The sequence below is a fragment of the Myodes glareolus genome, chromosome 14 (assembly GCF_982192425.1).
Source record: "Myodes glareolus chromosome 14, mMyoGla1.1, whole genome shotgun sequence".
Lineage (NCBI taxonomy): Eukaryota > Metazoa > Chordata > Mammalia > Rodentia > Cricetidae > Myodes > Myodes glareolus.
In genome coordinates, this window is record NC_142039.1 from 62,848,343 (window position 1) to 62,868,271 (window position 19,929).

Here is a 19,929-nt window from a genome sequence, read left to right on the forward strand (position 1 = left end):
TGTTTTTGGCTTTTGGGTAGGTGCTGTACAAAAATGGTGTCAGGCCACAACCTTGGAAGCATGTAGGCAGTCAGCTGGAGATAATGGAGAGCTAGGTAATATTTGTGTCTTGGGTTTTATACCATGCTTTTTTTGTTGTTTGTTTGTTTTTAAATCATCCCAGGCATGGTAGTACATACCTTTAATCCCAGCACTGGGGAAGAAGAAGAAATTGAATCTCTCTGAGTTCAAGGTCTGCTTGGTCTACATTGCAAGTTCCAGGACAGCTAGGACTACATAGAAAGATCCTTGCAAATAAATGATAAATAAATATCACTGAACTGAGTAGAAAACAAGTCCAATATAATTTTCATTTTGAGTAAGCTTTTTTTTTTCAGTTTTGGAGGATTTCATGACAGGGACGTAGCGAAAGCCATTCTGAGTGGTGTTTATCTTCTCTCTCACTGTCAGTGGGATGAAGTCAGTTTGCTGACCCTCAGTTTCTCACACAATCTCTCTGCCCATGTCCTTCTAGAATGGCAGACATGCTGGGACTGATGGAGAGACTGGAATGCGCGGTCAGCCGGCTGGAGCAGCTGTCTGCAGGGTCACGCGGGCCTCCTGGAGACTGTGGAGAGGTTAATGGTGTCAATGGAGGTAGGGCCATATCCTGATGTTATTACTGGTCTCTTTGTGGGTCACTTAATCCTGCCTTCCATCCTGGGAGTGATCCCTGGGAAAGAATGTGAAGAAGGTGAATGCCACCTTAAAAAGTAAACTCTAAAAGTTTCGACCCTTAATCCCCAATAATGATCAAGATCTGTGCTTCTGAAGAACGTCATCCACAACCAGAGGGGCGCTATTATTTGGTTTTAATGTGTAACTATATTATTGAAGTAATTATCAAAGCTAGAATGAGCATGTTCAGTAAGAATGCAAACTGAAAGGGATTAAGGTGCTGCAGGTTTTCACTTTAAGGAATTATGGGCACTGCAGCTTTGGCTACATCTTGTCCCAGGTTAAACCAAAGGTGGAGCAAGTCCATGACCACAGCACGTGACCTGACTTCTGACCGTTCCTAGCTAATAAGCCTCTTGAAGTGGGAACAAGTGCTGAGGATAGACTCCCAGAGTGCTTTTCCAAAAGGAGCTTTAGGGTTGGAGAGGTGACTCAGTGGGTGCTTGCCACACAAACCTGGTGACCTGAGTTTGATCCTCAGGACTAACATACATGTGGAAGGGGAGAACTTACATCACAAAGTGCCCTCTGGTTGCCATATATGTACGGTGGCACAGGTGCGCTCCACACACGTTATGCACAAACGTATATGCATACATTTTTTAAAAGATTTTTTTCAAAAGTTGTAGGGTCAAAAATAGAAAGTTAAGGATTTTCTTTAAGCCAGGTATGCTGATGCATACAAACCTTAATCCTAACACTTGGGGAATGGATACAGGAGGATCAGGAGTTCAAGGTGAGCCTCAGAGCTGCATATCTAATTTGAGGCTAGCCTGGATTACATGAGACTCTGCAAAAAAAAAAAAAAAAGAAAAGAAAAGAAAAGAAAGAACAAACAAAAGTCAGCAATAAAGACCAGATAACCCATGTAGCAAACTTCAAGTTATCTACAATAATTTTTCCATTTCCTTTTTGTGTAAGATTTAGTTTAAGAAGTAAAAATGGAGGATACCCATTAAATTTGAATTTCAAATGGAGAAACTTTTTTGTATCAATGTTTCTCAAATACTGTGTAGCATATAAATGTATTAAAAATCTACTCATTGCTCATCTGAAATTAAAATTTAACAGGGTGATCTGTATTGAATCTGCAGTTCTGTTCTTGACCTGTACACACACACACACAGAGAGAGAGAGAGAGAGAGAGAGAGAGAGAGAGAGAGAGAGCGAGCTCCTCTGACCTGTTCTAAATGTTGCCAGGCTTTGGGGAGCTGAAAAAAGCCTTGGGCAAGAGGAGATTTCAATACCTCTTTCCTCAGGAAAGATCTGCGTTGTTGCTTTTAGTATGTTGGGTTTGGGGACCTGTATCTTCTGTTACACGACACAGAACAGAAAACACTCCACAAACTCAAATGTACTGGTTGCGTCTTTCCCCCGAACATGCTAAAATCAAAAGTGACCTAAAAGTATTGAAAGGCGGGAGTGCTTTAAGAGTTCCTGGGTTGGGTCCCCAACACACACACACACACACACACACACACACACACACACACATGCACTCATTTAATATGTGCCTGTAGTTTTATCTTAAACCCTTTCAGTTGGTATCTGGACCTCATAAGCCTCATTTCTATGGCAATGCCTTTCCAACTTTGTTTCACTTTGTCCTTGACACTAAGTGGCTGCAGACATTTCCTTAAGGGCTCTGTCCTTCAATAAAAGACCTATAAGTGCACAAAATGAAGTTACAATCCAGGAGATAACAGGTGTCTAAGTAAAATGAAGTTACAATTCAGGAGATAATGGGTATCTAAATAAAGGGGGAAAGCCCGAACTTTGAACCTCACACATTCAAAAAGGTAGCAGACAAAACTAAATTATTTCTTTTATTTAAAAAAAAATGGGGGGTGGGCATGGGAAGATGGCTCAGTGGGTCAAATGGATTCAGATCCCCAGAACCCATTTAAAAGCTGGGACTATAATCCTAGCACTAGACACAGAAACAGGGAGTCCAGGGAATCTCTGAGTTCTAGGTTCAGCAAGGATCCTGCCTCAACTTGGATGGTGGACAGCGACTGAGGAAGACACATCAACCTCATACCTCTAAATGCAAAAGCACATGTATGTACACCCACACATGTCCAAGCCTGTACATGTAAATACACACCACATGCACATATACAGGCAAAGGGGAAAGGAATTTGATAGGCTAAATAAAATCGGAGGGCACAAAATTCAATTATTTGACATTTAGACAAATATTTTTTGATACAGAAAATTGTTTCCAATCAGTTATTGAAACAAAGGTCTCCTGGAAAACTTAGCCAATAGTTTGTTTTACTCAAAGTGGAGTAATTAGCAAGTAGAATTATTAGGGAGGCATCTGAACGGTACCCGTTCCTAAAACATTTTATTCAATATGAAGTAATGTCATTTCCTCTTCTTAGCCAGGGGTGGGTGTACACACCCAGAACCCCAGCACCTGGAGTTGACACCCAGAATCCCAGCACCTGGGGTACACACCCAGAACCCCAGTATCTGAGGTATACACTCAGAACCCCAGCACCTGAACATACCAGAATCCCAGCACCTGGGGTACATACCCAGAACCCCAATACCTAGGGAACACACCCAGAACCCCAGCACCTAGGGTATATACCCAGAACCCCAGTACCTGGGATACACATCCAGAACCCCAGCACTTGGGAAACTGAGGCAGGAGGACTGTGTGGAGTATTTACTAATTAATTGATTGGGTTTCCCCGCCAAAAGAATAGACACTGTATTATTATCCTACATTACTGTATTATGTCCTATATTAAATAAAAACTATTTCTTTTTCACTTTAAAGGAAGCTTAGAGAAAGGACACAGGGACACAGGCCACTATAAACACATACCATCCAAACAACAAGAACGTCTCTCTATAAGTTTGGGGTTTGGGTTTTTTGTTGTTGTTGTTTTTCTGTTTTGTTTTCCTTGAGAACTGCGTTTGCGTCCCTGCCCCGTGACGAGACGAGCATGGTCCTGGATGCAGGAGACCTCAGATGAATTATACACGGTCCTCATCCTCCAGCATCTTTGCTCTGCCTCCATAACTATTCAGAGTGGGAGATGCTTTGATTAAGAGACGCTCAAAGGATACAGTGTGGGGGAGAAACAGATCATTAACGGCTGCCCGGAGGAGGTGTGAACTGAGTCCAGGGATGAAAGGGAACTGGAAACATATTCTCTTTCATCATTTTACCTTTTGCTAGGCAGCAGCATCCCTCACGTTTCTGGAATTTTCTCCCCCTTTAAATACTCCACAGAGACCTCTCACACCTCCTTCAAGTGACAAACTGGGTTACAGGATAACTCCCCTTCAAGGGGCTGCTGAGTTGTTTGGCCTGAGATGTGGGGGGCTGTCAGTCACTGTCCTCACCCCACCCTCACCCCCACCCCCACTCCAACCCCTCCTCATGTGTGGAAATGGACAACTGAGATAAAAAGGGAAAGAAGTCTTCTCTTAGTTTTGTGAGCAGGGATGACTTATTTGAGAAATAAAAGGGGCTTTGGCTTGGTTTTTAATAAACTGCAAGGATAAATTTATCAATATTAAGGGCAGAAAGTCAGGATTTTAGGTTTTCTTTCCATTAATTGAAAAGCAGAGAAGGGAACTGAGCTTGCTCATTGGACTGCTGCCCCTTCAGCTTGTGCAGCGCATTGGCTCACCATGCTCTGTACAGATAGATTTGTGAGGAAACTCATCAACTCTTTCTGCCCATGCCCCTGGGAAGTAAAGAAGGAAGAAAATTAGTGGTTTTAGCTCTGTTTCCCCTCTTTCCCAGAGTTCACTTGTCCTCTGAATTCCTGGGGACTCTGGGTAACTCTCTAGGTTGGTACTGGGAGGCTACACTGGAGGAAGAAGTGACTTCGAGGAACTTGGGTCAGCTCAGTTTGGGCATCTGCCTTTTGTTAGGTCTGTGCTTCTGACCAGTCGCCTGCTGTCTGCACTCCTGTTCCTTTATATATAACGTAGAGATGCCCCGGCTCATCTCGCTGGGCTGGGGGACGCATCTGTTACTTTTCTCATCAATGGAACAAAATGCCTGATAAAAACCATAGTAAGGGAGGGAGAGGGCTTGTTTGGACTCATAGTTTGAGGCACAGCCCATCATGCCAAGAAGTCTTAGTGGCGGGAGCAGGAGGCAGTGGTCACGTGGCAGCCGTAGTCAGGAAGCAGAGAGATGAAACTGGCTGTTCTCCTTCCTTCGGTGCGGGACACCAGCCATGCCATCACATTTAGGGGCATCTTACAGTTAACCGTCTCTGGAAGCTCCCTCACGGACATGCACAGAGGTGTGTCCATTTGGTGGTTCTAAGTCTGCTTGAGCTGATAAGGTAACGGTCACGGGACAGAATAAATGATGCTGAGAAAACTGGGCAGAGAGGATTTTCCTGAGTAGACACGGGGAGCGTGGAGGAATGCCGGGTTGAATAAGTATAGCGGTGAGGATATTTGACCTTCACATGACCTGTGCCAAGCCAGTCCCAGCTTTCCACGAGACCACCGGGAGTAACGGAGCCATTCTCTTCGGCAGGCGTGGCACCGTCTGTGGAAGCCTTTGACAAGCTGGCGAACAGTGTGGTGGCTGAGTTCTTGAGGAACAGCAGAGCCCTTGCTGGGGATGTAGAGACCCACGTGAGTATTTCCTTGCCCCTCAGATGATCCCGATGGCGTCACAATGTCTCCATGGTTACTTTTCCCTTCACGTGTGCAGTTATTTACATATCTGCCCCACAAGAGTCTACCGAGTCAAGCATCAAGTAGGTACTGTTCTAGAAGCCAGGAGTTCAGGGATGAATGAGACGAGCGAGTCCTGCCCCACCCCCACCTCAGAAGTTTTTACCTTTGGGAAATAAAAGACATGCATAACTATATAACTAACTGAGGTATTATAGGTATGACCTAAAAATTAAGGGAGTAGACAATGATGCGAAAAGTTTTGGAATTGGGGTTGTTGGTTTAGGGACCGTATCTTAGGAGGTGACATTTGAGCAGAGATCTTAGTAGAGAGAGGGAGCGGGAGGGGTGATGATGGAGCAGGGTGGTCCAGATAGAGGAGAGGGTTAGAGCAAACCCCTGAGGATGCTGGAACATGCTGTTTCCAGCAAAGCAAACAGCTGCTGGGGAGGTGAATTAGGGAGAGAGGTAGCTTGGAACCAGAGCCGGATAGGACCTGTTAGTCACCGTGAAGGACTTCCGTGTATGCTTGGTGTGACAGGAAGCTACAGAGGGCACTGAACAGAGGGATTAGGGTGAATTCCTGTCACTTTACAAAAAGCTCCCCCAGCAGAATTGACTCAGGCACCCTTTTTCCTCAGGGTCAGACTGAGGCTATTACTAACACCTGCTGGGATGTTTCTGTCATCAGAAAATAGAAAGTGTGGGTGTGGATGTGGTGAAATCGGAACCCCCGTGTTCTGTCGGAGAAAATGGATTGGCAGTGGAGTAAGCGTATGATCTCTCATTCAAGCACATACCCCAAAGCGATGTAAACAGACTTTCAAAGTGGCCTTTCTACCCCCAAGTCCAGAACAGCGTGAGCCACAATCTCCAAGAGTTAAAAGCAGCTGAAGGACCTTTGGGCAGGCGAATGCATCAAGGAAATGGGTTGTCTAGTCCAGTGGGATGTTATTCCGCTTCCAGAAAAAAAAAAATCCTGGTATATGCTATAAGACGGGTGACCATTGAGGGTGTTGTACTAAGGGAAATAAACTAGACACAGAAAGGAGTCCATCTATATGAAACATCCAGAGAGGCAAAACTGATAGACACAGAGATGGGGTCACCAGAGGCAGGGATGGGAGGCAGTGAGGAGTTGTCTAGTGGGTGTGACCCTTCTACTTCCAAAGCCTAGAAATCTCACGGCAGCGGGAGTGTAACGGCACTGAATTGCTTGGCTAGACATGGCTACGATGGCAACGTGGTCTCGCCATTTTATTCTCATGTGTGTGCACACTCATGAGTTTGTGGCTGCACATGCAGTGGTGTGCGCATGTATGTGGGGGTCAGAGGTCAACCCCGGCTGGGGCCTGATGCTTCCTGAGTGGACCAGGCGGGCAGGCAGGCCAGCAGGCAAGCCCCAGGGATCATCCCGTCACCCCTTTCCCAGCACTGGGTTTACAACTGTGCACATGGCTGGCTTTTGACACGGGCGCCAGGGATCAAATGTGTTGGTGAAGTCAGCCCTTTACTAGCTGACTAGTAAACCCACTTTCTTACTGTGTTCTTAAGTCATTATGCAAAGTAATGTGTTTCATTGTGACATTTTCATACCTGTGTGCCTCTCCACTGTGTTCCAGTTTGTCCCCCTCTCCTGTTGTCCTCCTCCGGGACCCCAGTCCCTCAGACAGGCTCCCTTCCTCAGACTGCCCCTACTTTCTGCTCTCTCTCCACGTTCGTATCTCTTCCGCCACTGTGATCCCCTCTCTAACCCACACACAGACACACACACACACACATACACACACACACACATACACACACATACACACACACACACAGACACACACACACACATGCAATTTTCTTGTGTCATCTTCTCATGACTTTCTTTTCAAGTACAGCCTGGAGAAAGAACAACCAAAAAAAAAAAATCCTAGAATCTGGAAATTCCCAATTGGAAGAGATCGTTAAGGATGTGTGTCTGATCTGCTAGCTACAGACAGTTTTATTCCCCAGCAGTTAGTCACCGTTTACATTCATAGCAAAAACACCAATCAGGCCAGTTAGAAACTTCAGGATAAGTGAAACATCGGGCTGCTTTCCAGGGCTCTATCTCAGAGGATAGAAAACCAAGTCTTTGTCCCTGTAGATGTCTCTCCATCAGATGATCCTGGCAAAGATGCTTTCGGTGTAGGTTTATAGAAAATCCTATGCTTGAATAAAGTCATTTGAGGCTAGGAAAGCCTCCTCTGCTGATAGCTCACTCTACACCCAGCACTGGTCTTGCTGGGGGATCTGGTAACGTCACCTCACAGTGTGTTTGTCCACCACAGATGCCCTCCGCTGTTCTTGAAATACTCATTGGTGGAAAGGGGGAAGGTTCCGTCCACCTGTGGTTCAGGGAGATCTATTCTGAGACAGCCGCTTCCACGGTTCCTTACAGTGAACGCCACACTGGTGTCTTTACACTGACCCTTTGATATCTGGCTGTCTTTATTTCTGTGAAGGTTTATATACTGCAAGATAGTGTTGAATTTCTCAGGCTTGCTGGCACAGTCTACGTGGAAGCTAAATACACAAAGGAAGCTAAGTGCGCATGTCCCCAGTATGAAGAAGTACTCGAGTAGTGCTTGCTCGGGGATTCCCGACTTGTGACCTTCAGTTGCTGACTTTGTGTTTCTGGGGTAGGACAGTGCATCTGATCTCTGGCTAATAACAGCTCACGAAAACCTCGGTAGACACCTGAGTCGGAAAACAGGGAAGCCTAGAAATCAGTACTCGAGTTGATGTTTTTCAGAAAGGGTGGCTTTGCAGAGTGAGCCCTCCCATTGTGTGGTGCACAGTCCCTTTGAATTCCTCTGAGAATAAAGTGAGGTGTAAGTATAATTGGATTCAAATGAAGAGTTCTCTCCTCCCCACTCATCAGCTTGTAAACAGTGTGACTCTGATGAAAATATGTTCTCAATAATGAATATGCAGTGTCTTACAAGTGCCGTATTTATTTTTAATAGAAGGGAAGAATGAAAAGAGAAAGAGGGGGAGGGACCAGAGGAGGACTGGAGAGGAGAGGGGTGCCCTGGAGAAAGAAAGGAAAGGAGAGCACAGGGGAGAGAAAAAGAAAGGAGGGAAGGGAGAAGAGAAAACACAGGGGAAGCAAGAGCCGGAGGGCAATAAAAGAGAGAGACTTGCCATCTGAAAACTTAGGCCCAGCTCTGTAACACAAAGAAGAGCGCTGGCAGCCGGAGCCCATCTGCCTGTTGCTTTAATGATGTGAACAAGCAGTTTAGGTCTGCACCCTCACAGAGCCCTGTGTCATCGGAGTTAAGCCTGCAGCTGCCAGCTCTCCCGTGAGCCAAAAGCGGGGGGGGGGGGGGGGGGGAGGTTCAACTTTGTTCCAAGAACACACCTGTTGCCTCGAAAAAGGAACACTCCCATACCTGATTGTACAGTGCGGAAACCCGAGAAGGAGGCCAACAAGCATCATGTCCAGTCCTGTCCCCCGGCTTAGCAGCTATTTCACAGATACTAATCATGAGTACAGGCAGGCAGGCAATGATTTAACGTCTCTCTCCGTGTGCTGGCTGCTGGTCCAGCTTTAATTTACCCAACACTCAATAGTCTATTGACAGAAGAGACCACATAAAGGGGGAATTAATGATGACAATTAGGACGTTCTGCCGAACCCAAGAACATAACAGGTTTAGAAAAGATTAGATCTGCCTAAGCCTTCTTGTGTGCAACATAAACCAGAGGGCTTATTTAAATTACCCTCCAACCAGAGAACAATGCCATAGCCTGTGCCTCCTTTAGAAGAATAAACAATGCATAAGTTTATGATAGATCTTTAAGGTAAACATGGTTTTGGCCGTGAAAGGAAGGGGTCCTCTACAAACAGAACCCATATATCATCAACGAGATCTTGGAAGTCACGGCCCATTAGCAATGGATTGGGGTGACTTGTATGCTGTGTTTTGTTGTGTTCTTGGTGTCTTATGTAGAGCTAGAGATATAGCTCAGTTGGAAGACCTGAATCTGTACCTCCTCACCATATAAACCTTGTGTGGTCGCAGATGCCTACAGGGGTCCCCAGCTCTTTCGAGGTGGAGGCAGGAGGCTTTACATAGTGGCAGGGGAGGGGTTCAGGGTTGAGGCCAGCATGGGCTACAAGAGACCTCATTTTAGCAAACAAACCCCAAAATCAGTGGCGTTGTCATTCCCAGCTTATGGAACTAATCAAGAGCCTGTTTCTGAGTGACTTGATCATTTCAAAGCAGCTGCCAGCAACAGCTGGAAGTCCTAAGTCCTTCTGGAACATTTCCTGGGTGTGGAATATTTATTTCCTTTTCTTGATTAAAATGAATTTAAAAGAAAAAGCTCATATTGATTGTTTCATAAGATAAGAGAATCACAATTTAAACAAAAAGGCAGTGAAATTAAACTAAGCATAGCCCGCACATATGATGTAGACACATTGTGAGCCATGCTGTCTTTGTCTTCCCTGACCTTATAAGGATAAGCATTTTTAGATAGTTATTGGACAGCCTCCCTTGATGGCTGTTGGGGTGGTGTTTTGAGACAGGGGTTTTTAGTACACGTTGACCTCAGATTTGCTATGTAGCTAAGCCTGGCTTTGAACTCCTGTCCCTTCCAAGTGCTGGGATTACAGATACACACCCACGAAGGCCCACCATTGATGCCTCTCATCACTGTACCACACGCTGAGAATTCTAGCTGCCCTCTTAATTAATCTATGGAATGGTTGGTTCATGTTGTGCCATGCTGACTAGCAGAGAGATTCCAAGGGAAGCAAAGTGGCCTCCCTTGTCCTCGTCTTCAGCCATGTTGGTCTTCTGGTTGGCTTCCGTTTTCCTGCTTGTTGCTGTAATTAATTTAAGCACTTGGCTTTAGGAAGGTGTTTTAGCGATCTCAAGCCGGCCAAGCATGATCTCGACAGGAATTCTGATTCCGGGGCTCCCACATGCTAGGGATCCATCATCACCATCCCTGCAGCCTCAGCTGTTAGTGACAGCCCCAGCTTTCAGACAAGAAAACATTTGGGTGTCATTCAGATTATGCCTTCTTTTTATCCCTCCCTCGTTCTATTTCTCTTTTTCTTTCTTCCTCTCTCTCTTCTCTTCCTCCATTCCTTTTCTCTGTTTTCTCCTTTTCCTCCCCTCTTTTCCATCCTTCCTTTCTCAGTTCTCTAATTTTCTTCTCTTCCTCCCTCTTCTCCTTTTTCCTCCTGCCTCTCTCCTTCTTTTTCTCCCTCTCTCTCCCTTCCTTCCCTCCTCCCACCTGTCTGTCCATTTTCCATAGAAAAAAATCTATACCCTAGAGAAAATGATTAATGTGGGGGCGGATTAAAGGACAGCCGAGATTTGCAGCACAGCTGGGAATCTGATCCCAGAGTCCCCTCTGGCACTTTAGCTGATGCCTGCTCTGACTTTTTGGGCAGCTGTGGCTCCCACGACCTTTCTCCTCATGAGAAGAAAACAAGGTGGCAGAACACAGGGCGGGCACAGGGCTGGGAAGAGGCAGAATGCAGGGCAGGCACAGGGCTGGGAAGCAGCAGAAGGCAACGGGCACAGGGCATGGAAGAGGCAGAAGCCCTCCTACCTCATGGCTTCTGTGCATCACCTCAGAACAGTGACTGTGGGAAATAAAGCCCTCCGTGGTCTTCACTTCCTCTCTGTCACACAGTCCAGTCATTACCATGCTGCTGGCTCCAGAGGTACAGAATTCAGGAGCACTCTTCACACCATCCTATTGTCATTTCTTTCCAAGAACACAGAAACTCTTTAATTCTGCATTTGAGGGCATACTTGGCCTCCAGGTGTAGACTGACTCAGCCCACCTCCTGTCAGGTCGCTACCCTTAGGTTGCATTGCCGCACTGACTGGCTTTAAATCACCATAGACACATATTTGGCATATCTCTGAGGGAGTTTTCAGCAAAGCTTTCTAGGGAAGGAAGCCCCACCCTGAATGTAAGAGCACCATCCCAGAGGCTGAAGTTCTAGATGAATTTTTAAAAGGTTAACCGAGCACCAGCCTTAATCTCCCTCCATTGTGTGTAGACACAAAGTGACCAGCCGCCTCACACCCCCGCCGCTATAGTCCTCTGCCCTGATGGACTGCATCTCCTCAAACTGTGAGATGAAACCAACCAGTCCTTCCTTCCTGAAGTTGTTCCTGTCAAAATTTTCAGCACAATGGGGATAAAAGTAACAAATACAGTTTGCAAACCTTCCACTTAAGAAAGTTTTTAGGCAAATTCCACCCATCTCTTGTTGAGCATTCCAGTTTGAGAGGACACCCAGAGTTCGGGGGATGACCAATAAGAAACCAGGCTAAGAACTAAAGTATCGGTGAAGGACCAGCAGGCACCACCAACCACTAGAATTGCCTTGTCTGTCTGTCAGAAATTAGCTGCCACTAAATATCCTGCTAGAATAACAAATTGGTCCTGTAAAGGCTGAGGTTGAGAAAAGCCTTGCTGTTTTACCTTTCTGGTATACGCAGTAGGTTACATATTGACAATTTATCCGTGTACATATGGTATCTTTTAGCCACATTCATCCCCGTATCTTCTCTTGTCTTTTTTCCACACCTGCTGACTCCTTCCTTTTCAACTAGCCTCTCACACTTTCCTCCCCCCCACACTTTGGTGACAATTAACTGAATGAGCATTGTTTATAGAGTGTGGGGGAGGGGGTTTTGCTAAAATATCCCTTGAGTACTTTTCTTCTTTTGTTTTTAGTAACTGGGATTAATTTAACTTTTTGAATAAATAACGTATTTTTTGTTCAGTCAGGAAAAAAAGCTCATGAGTGAGCCAATGAGATGGATCAGTGGGCACAAGCATTTGCCAACAAGCCTAATGACCCGAGTTCAATACCTGGGACCCCCATGGTGGAAAGAAAGAACTGTCTTTCACAGGTCCACTGAGCTCCACGTGGGCAAAGTGGCACATGCAAACTGACACACACACTGAATAAATGAAAAATAAATCCATTAATATAACTTGATAGTGGTTTATCTTTTAATGACTCTGTTCATTGTACATAATACTACATTTCGTAAGAGATTTTACTCAAGTATAAAGTGTACTTTGACCTTGTTCACCCTATACACTCCCTTTCTCCCACCTCCTGTGGTGTGTTGCTTTAGACACTCACATCACACACCCAGGAGGGGGATAGCGGAGTCGTCCAGAGCTCTGTTTAGTTCCTGAGCGACCTCCATATGATTTCTGCAGTTGCTAGAAGAGACTGGCTTGCACTCCCACCAGCTTCTTTCCTGCAATATAAAAAACCCTTCTTCACTTCCTCACCAGCGATTATTGCTGTTTGTTTATGGCTTATCCAAAAAGTGTGTGTATGTGTCAAGATTGTGTACATGCATTTGTCCATGCCTACTGTGATCTCATCCATGTTAGACAAGCACTCTACTTCAAAGCCCAGGATAATCACTTTTTGACAGTTACTGATTCCTGTGGCGTGACTGCATGCCATTGCAAGCATAAGGCGGTCAGACGACAGCTTATGGAGTAGGTTTTTCCCTTCCACCATGTGAGGTCCAGGGATCGAGTCCAGGTCATCAGACTTGGCAGCAGACACCTTAACTCATTGAACCACCTTACCAAGCCCCAGTATAATCACTGTTAATGTCCAGATTTGTTCCTTCTCCTTAAAGCAACAATATTAAGTTGTGTCAAGGTTGGCTTGGACATCCGTGAATGGAGACGAGCAATGACTTTTTTCTTTAAATGTTTAACGTGATGATTGATAGCAATATAGCCCCTAGTTCTTTGCCTGTCTTATATTTCAAAGGACTAATTTTATCGGTACTACTTTCAAAATGCTTGACCAAAGGATATAGGAAGCTTTATGAGTCATAGGAGAGCTACCTTGTTTCATAACATATGCAGCCTGGGCTTACACATCATACCCAGCATGGCGATTTCAGCCAAGTGGGAATCAGAGCTTGGGAGGCTGAGGCAGGAAGATCAAGAATTCAAAGCTGGACTGGGCTATATAGCAAGACCTTGGAGAGGGGCTGGGAAGAGTGTAGATGTCAAAGCTTTATCATTACTATATTATTAAATAGTAAAGTCATTTTAAAATCTCTTTATGTTCAAGGCAGTTTATACATATAATTTATTCTTGCATTAAATCTCTTGTTCAAATAAAAATGATATTTTCTATCATTTAGTTAAGGTGTGGCCTACAGATTTGAACTCTGTTACTTTTATTGATTGGTTGGTTGGTTGTTGTTAGTTTTTCTGGTTGTTTGTTTATTTTTTCAAGACAAGGTGTTTCTGTGTAGCTCTGGCTGACCAGGAACTCTTTTTGTACACCAGGTTGGCCACAAACTGCTTCTACCTCCTGAATACTGGGATTAAAGGCATAAGCCACCACCTCCTAGCAAATTGTGTCACTTTTGAGGGAAATATGTTCAAATTAACTTTAAATGGCAGTTACATGGTTTCTCATGTATAATTACATGTTAATTAAAAAGTCATAATAATGTTCAGATAATGTAGCAAGCCCTGTTTCCTTCACCCTATTCATAACTAATGGGTTATGTTGGGAAAGGAAGAACCTCCCCATGAAATCAGTCCCCACAGGCAGGTCTGCTTTTGGTAATAGATTTGTTTCAAGGCAATTGAATTCTTTGGTTGAGTAAACCAGGCAAAGCCAAATCCTCACCAGCATTGCTGAATCTGGGAACAGTCCTGTTCTCTACAAAGCTAGAGATCGAGTGACCAGAATGTCGCACTAGTGGAGGAAATCCCAAACCAGCCACATACTTTTTTCACAGTGGGGCAGGAGTTGGGGTGAGGAGTGCAGATCGGGTTCTGAAGTCTGTACCATCAAGGATCCTATGGGGGTGTTCTGGTCCTAGCTCTCCATTCCTCTTTGGGCTCACTGGCTTAAGCAAAATAAGCAGCCAACATACATAGGGATGAAGTCAGAGCATGCCCAGGCATGTATCCATGCACGTGTGCATGTGCCACATGACTCCTCTTCGAGTGAACTTAGAAAGAAAGTAGAGAAATGAATCTTGGATAAATAGCTTCACTCTGTAAAAGAACGGTATGTATGGACAGTTCAGCCCAGGTCAGAAGTTTATTGCAGCAGTGTTTGCAATGGTTGAGTTATGGAAGCAACCTAGGTGTCCAACGGCAGAGGAATGGCAAGAGAATGCAGGAGACGTAAATGAGGATTTACTGCCGCCATAAAGAAGATGAAAGTTATTTGAAAGAAAATGAAAGCAGCTGTAAATAGTCGTATTAGATAAATCAAGGCAGTTTCAAGAAATGATTGAAAACCATGTGTGCGTATGTGTGGAAGCTGAACTGCCTAGAGAAATAAAGGGAACTAATGGGGGAGGCTGAGCAGGAGGAGACGAGGAAAGGAGATCTGGGGAGAATATGCTCAACATACAGTATACATTACATGAAAATACCCTGTGTATGCAATGAGTGTACACAGTGGATTTTTAACATAAAAAGAAAGCTTTGTAGGTAACCAGCCATTTTTTTCCTAGAGTTTTCTCCTCAAAATTATCCGCTCCTGCTGGGTGATGGTGCTGCATGCCTTTTAATCCCAGCACTCTGGAGGCAGAGACAGGAGGATCTCTGTGAGTTTGAGGCCAACCTGGTCTACAGAGTGAGTTCCAGGACAGCCTCCAAAGCTACACAGAGGAAATCCTGTCTCAGAAAAAAAAAATGCCCTCTCATTGGATTATTTTCTTTAAGCAGTTAAGTCCCACTACCAGGAACACAAAGTAAGTGTCCCTCCCATAACTGTCCTATGTCCCATAGCTGTCCTATGTCCCATAGATGTCCTTCTTGTCATCCTCTCTCGTCTCTTTCCACTCTACAATAGTGCCAGCGACTGGAGCATTTGCTGTTTGCCTTTTTCATTCACTTTGTTTTGGGTATTATTGTTGTTTATTTCTTTTTAGGTTTTGCTCTTGTTTTTGAAACCAGGTCTCACATATCCTGGGTTGGCCTCAGACTCAACTAATAACTAAGGATTGCCTTGAACTGTTTTATTTTTTAACCTTGACCTTCTTTGCCCCCTGCCACTAGCTGCTGAGTGCTGGGTGTGCAGGTATATGCTCCCACGCCTGTTTTACTGAATGCTAGGCATTGAACCCGAGGCATTGTGTTCTCTAGGCAAGCAGTCTGCCAGCTGAGCCATACCTGGTTCTTGTTTTTAATCTGGATTTTAGAATGATACTCTCACTTGCTTGGAGGACTTTGGTGTTCATGCTTTGTCCTAAAGAGATGACGTCTTTGTATTCTAATTTCATTTAGATAATCTTGCTATGTCCCCGTGAAACTCACACATCATTCTCTAAAAATTTCTTCAGAACACCGTATTCAGCACACACAAGGAAAGCCACTGTCTTTCAGCTGTGTGGGTGAATCACTCTGTGCTAAGAGAACGTGTCTGCAGATTCGTTACTGCACACACAGCAACAGCAGACTTTGCTCTCTGATCTTGACTGTAGTTTTCCCTTCCTAGTTGTATTTCGATAGTAGGTTAACAATAATTGGATCTTTTTAAAACATGACAGTTCACATGTACATTCGTAAGTATATGTATAAATATTTTCAACATGTTATAAGTCAAATCTTTTTTATCTATATATGGTTTTCTTTGGGTTCACCTTGTTATTTGGCTTCTCTGGGCTTGTGAACTATGGGCTTAATGACCTTGGTTTATGGCCAGAGTCCACAAATGAATGAGTACATACCATATTCATCTTTTTGGGTCTGGGTTATCTCACTCAGGATAGTGTTTTCTATTTCCATCTATTTGCATGCAAAATTCAAGATGTCATTGTTTTTTACCTCTGAGTAGAACTCTAATGTGTATATGTTCCACACTTTCTTTATCCATTCTTCCATTGAGGGGCATCTAGGTTGTTTCCAAGTTCTTGCTATTACAAATAATGCTGCTATGAACATAGTTGAGCAAATGCTTTTGTAGTATGATTGGGCATCTCTTGGGTATATTCCCAAGAGTGGATAAGTCAAATCTTTTAAAACATCCAGTAAATACCTTCGTGATTCAATAAACTAATCATTTCTCGCCCATGCGAGGTTGCTGTATAAATGTATTCTCTTTCATAAAACTCTTTGAGGAAGGGCCTTACTCTGTAACAGGGGCTGGCCTCAAACTCATGACAGATCTCCTGACTCAGCCTCCCAAGGGAGCACAGGCCTGAGCCATGCTTCTTGACTAATGTTTGACTTTTAGCTGCTTTAGTTAGATGTGACTTTTCAGGTCTGCTTGAGGAACACAGGGCTTACTGCAAGATTCAAGAAGCAAGACTGGTTGGTGGTGACGCATGCCTTTAATCCCAGCATTCTGGAGGCAGGCTGATCTCTGAGTTTGAGGCCAGCCTGATCTACTAGAGCGAGTTCCAGGACAGGCTCCAAAGCTACAGAAAAACCCCGTCTTGAAAAACTAAAAGAAGGGAGGGAGGGAGGGAGGGAAGGAAGGAGAGAAGGAGGAAGGAAGGAAGGAAGTTTTCTGCAGAGTTTGCTAAAACTGAATATTTAGGTGAATGAATCAAATTATTGATATGTAATTGAATCAATGAATGGGTGGATTTGCTGTAGCTGGTGATTTGAATTAAGGTAAGTCTAGACTGACAATCAAAACTAAATGACCAAAGCCAGATTTTTAAGCAATGAACTATTTTTAAAAAGAGAGAGTTGATTTTTTTAAATCTCTGTAGAGGTTTAACACACACACACACACACACACACACACACACAATTGGTGTTCAGAAGGATAGCTATCAGGCAAGAGTGAACTCTGGAGTCTGGAAGCATAGGTTAAGAAATTAAACTTTTAGCTGGGATTTCCCTGTGTATTTCCAATACTCAAATCTCCCTGGTTTCCTGAGAACATGGCTGCATGCATTTCTATAAGGCTAAGCATCTGGGAGGGAGCCAGAAACCCCGCAGATTGTCTCAGCATATCCAAATGCAGATGTCCTGTGCTTTTCAGCCAGATGCTTCCCTCCCGCCAAAATTCAGCTTGGGTGTCATTTGCCCCAAGCCCTAGTGGAAGCCACAGATGGTGTGCCAAGCCACGGACAGGGCTGCCCTGTATGCACTGTGCAGGCGTTGCTACCCCAAGCCTGTTTGCTAAGTGATGTGGAAGCTGGAAGATGCTGGGGAGTTTTACAGCAACCCACCAGGGTAGTTTGAAGTGTTCTAAATTTAGTAATTTGGGGGGGGGGGACTGAGACTTTATCTGTCTGATTTAGATACATTGTATTTTTCCAATATTTTAATTTTTACAAACATGTCTGTGACCAGCGATGAAAAGGCAGAACATATTTTTCCAGACAGCACTTATGTTTGACAAAATGCTAGGAAGGAATCCTTCCCACCATGCTTTTGGTTAAACGACAGTAGCACTGAATGAAAAATGGTCATTTATTATGAATGCTGACACCCAGGGGATTGTGCATTTAATTAGAGAAAGGAGAAGAAGTGGGGGTTTCTGTGGCAAGTCGGCCGCATGCTTTCAGCTGAATGGAAGCCTGGGCGCTTTTCAGCTTTAGGTGCCTGTCCCTTCCCTGTTTGAGTGTAGAGTTACTGCCTTTGATGCCTGGCAACTGTTGTGAGGCTGATCTTGGAACTCAGGAGTGGGACAAAAAAGACAAGGAAAGAGATTTTCTGTAGATAGCAGAGTGGGATTAAAAGAAGCGTGGGTAGGAGAAGATCCATGTAGGAAGAAAGATTTGCCTCATTAAAAATAGAGTCTAGAAGGACAGTCGCTGGACTGCTGACAGTGGGCATCTCTTGGAGGTAGGATTACCCAAATCTTTTGCTTTCTAAAAGTTCATGTCTTTGTACATTTTATAACAAGCATTCAGGACTACTGTTGGAAAAGGAAGAAAGGACTAGTGAGTTCTAAAGATAGATTTTGGGAGCAGTGTACCCCTTGAAAGGGAATTTACTAAGAACACCAACAGCAGTACAAAGGAAAGGGAAACAGCAGAGAAAGGGTCCCTCGCCCAGCACATATGACTGCCCTGTGCCTGCGTGTCTGTGCAACTGGGCAGCCTGCCTTTAAGGGACTTTCCTTTCCTTTTCTTTCTTTTTTCTTTCTTTCTTTCTTCACTTATTCCTTGCTTTCCTGCTTTTTTTTTCTTTTTATCTTCTTTTTTGAAAAAAATAGTCTTTTTTGTCTTATTCAACTTTTTAAATTTTTATTTTTATTTCACATGCATTGATATTTTCCCTACATATATGTCTATATGAGGGTGGCAGATCCCCTAGAACTGGACTTACAGACAGCTGTGGTTTGCCATGTGGGTACAGTCAGTGCTCGTAACCACTGAGCCATCTCTCCAGTCCCACAGGGACTTTTCACAGCCAAGTGTTTATGGTAAGATCTGAGGGTTGATATGGGTGGATCTGGTTGGAGAGTGAACAGTATTGGCTGCCCAGCTAAGTTTTCTAGCCACTAGAGATCAACTTCATCCCCTAGATCAACTTTATCTACCTACCTATCTTGCATTTGCTTTACAGTGTTAGTGAGATGGGTGACTGCCAAGGATTTTAACCCTTGTTGGGCACTGCATTGTTATTAACAAACATTATTCAACTTGATCCTTGGAAGGAAGGATCTTCTAAGGTAGGTGGCTTTTGAGATAAAGCCATGAGGCTAAGGAGGTTGAGTCACTTGCAGTGACCATTGTTAGGAGCCCAGTCCACCTTCAGCGACTCAGCGCCAGCATCCACATCACCACCACCAAATGTGACACATCTCCACTGCCACCACAAGTCCCATACACCTTATAAAGTCTCCACCATCAGCCAGGCAGTGGTGGTACATGCCTTTAATCCCAGCACTAGGGAGGCAGAGGCAGGCGGATCTCTGTGAGTTCGAGGCCAGCCTGCTCTAGAAGAGCAAGTTCCAGGACAGGCTCCAAAACTACAGAGAAACCCTGTCTCAAAAAAACAAACAAAAAGTCTCCACCATCTCACACACACACACACACACACACACACACACACACACCCTATCCCCTCTCAAACCCCACTGGCCCCATTTCTCATCAATAAATCTCTTACATGAGGTCTGTTGTATGGTGTGATCTTTGCGGCATTCCTTCATCCAGATCCACCTCAGTGTTCTTCTGCTGCAAAACCTTAACAACCATGCAACTCAGGCCTGTGTGAATTCATGGTTTCCCATCTACATCATTCCATTCTCTCCTAATAATACGCTGAAAATAAAGGCCCTTCCCTTCTCTTTAAGCAGTCACAGGCTTGATCCTTCACAACGTATCTTCTACTTAGGGACACGCATGGAATGTTGGGTAAGGATATGGTTTAAGGAGGGCAAGAGGGATGACTCAGTTGTTAAAAATGTTCACCTTGCATGTATGAGATCGATCCCCACCACACATGTAAAAAACCAAGTATAATCATAGGCACTTGTAATCCTAGAACCAGGAAAGTGGAGACAGGCAGATCCCTGGGGCTTGCTGGCCAGCTAGCCTAGCTTAATCAGAGTGC

The 19,929-nt window shown here is 44.5% G+C and overlaps 1 protein-coding gene across 1 annotated transcript in view; it reads left to right on the forward strand.

Annotated features, from left to right (window-relative positions):
• Positions 1-19,929, forward strand: part of Cap2 (cyclase associated actin cytoskeleton regulatory protein 2) — a 140,241-nt gene that overhangs the window by 22,290 nt on the left and 98,022 nt on the right. The window contains exons 2-3 of the mRNA XM_048461042.3: positions 515-636; positions 5,240-5,340. Coding sequence (XP_048316999.1) covers positions 516-636; positions 5,240-5,340 — 222 coding nt within the window. The 5' untranslated portion in view covers position 515. The remainder of the gene's footprint in view (positions 1-514; positions 637-5,239; positions 5,341-19,929) is intronic.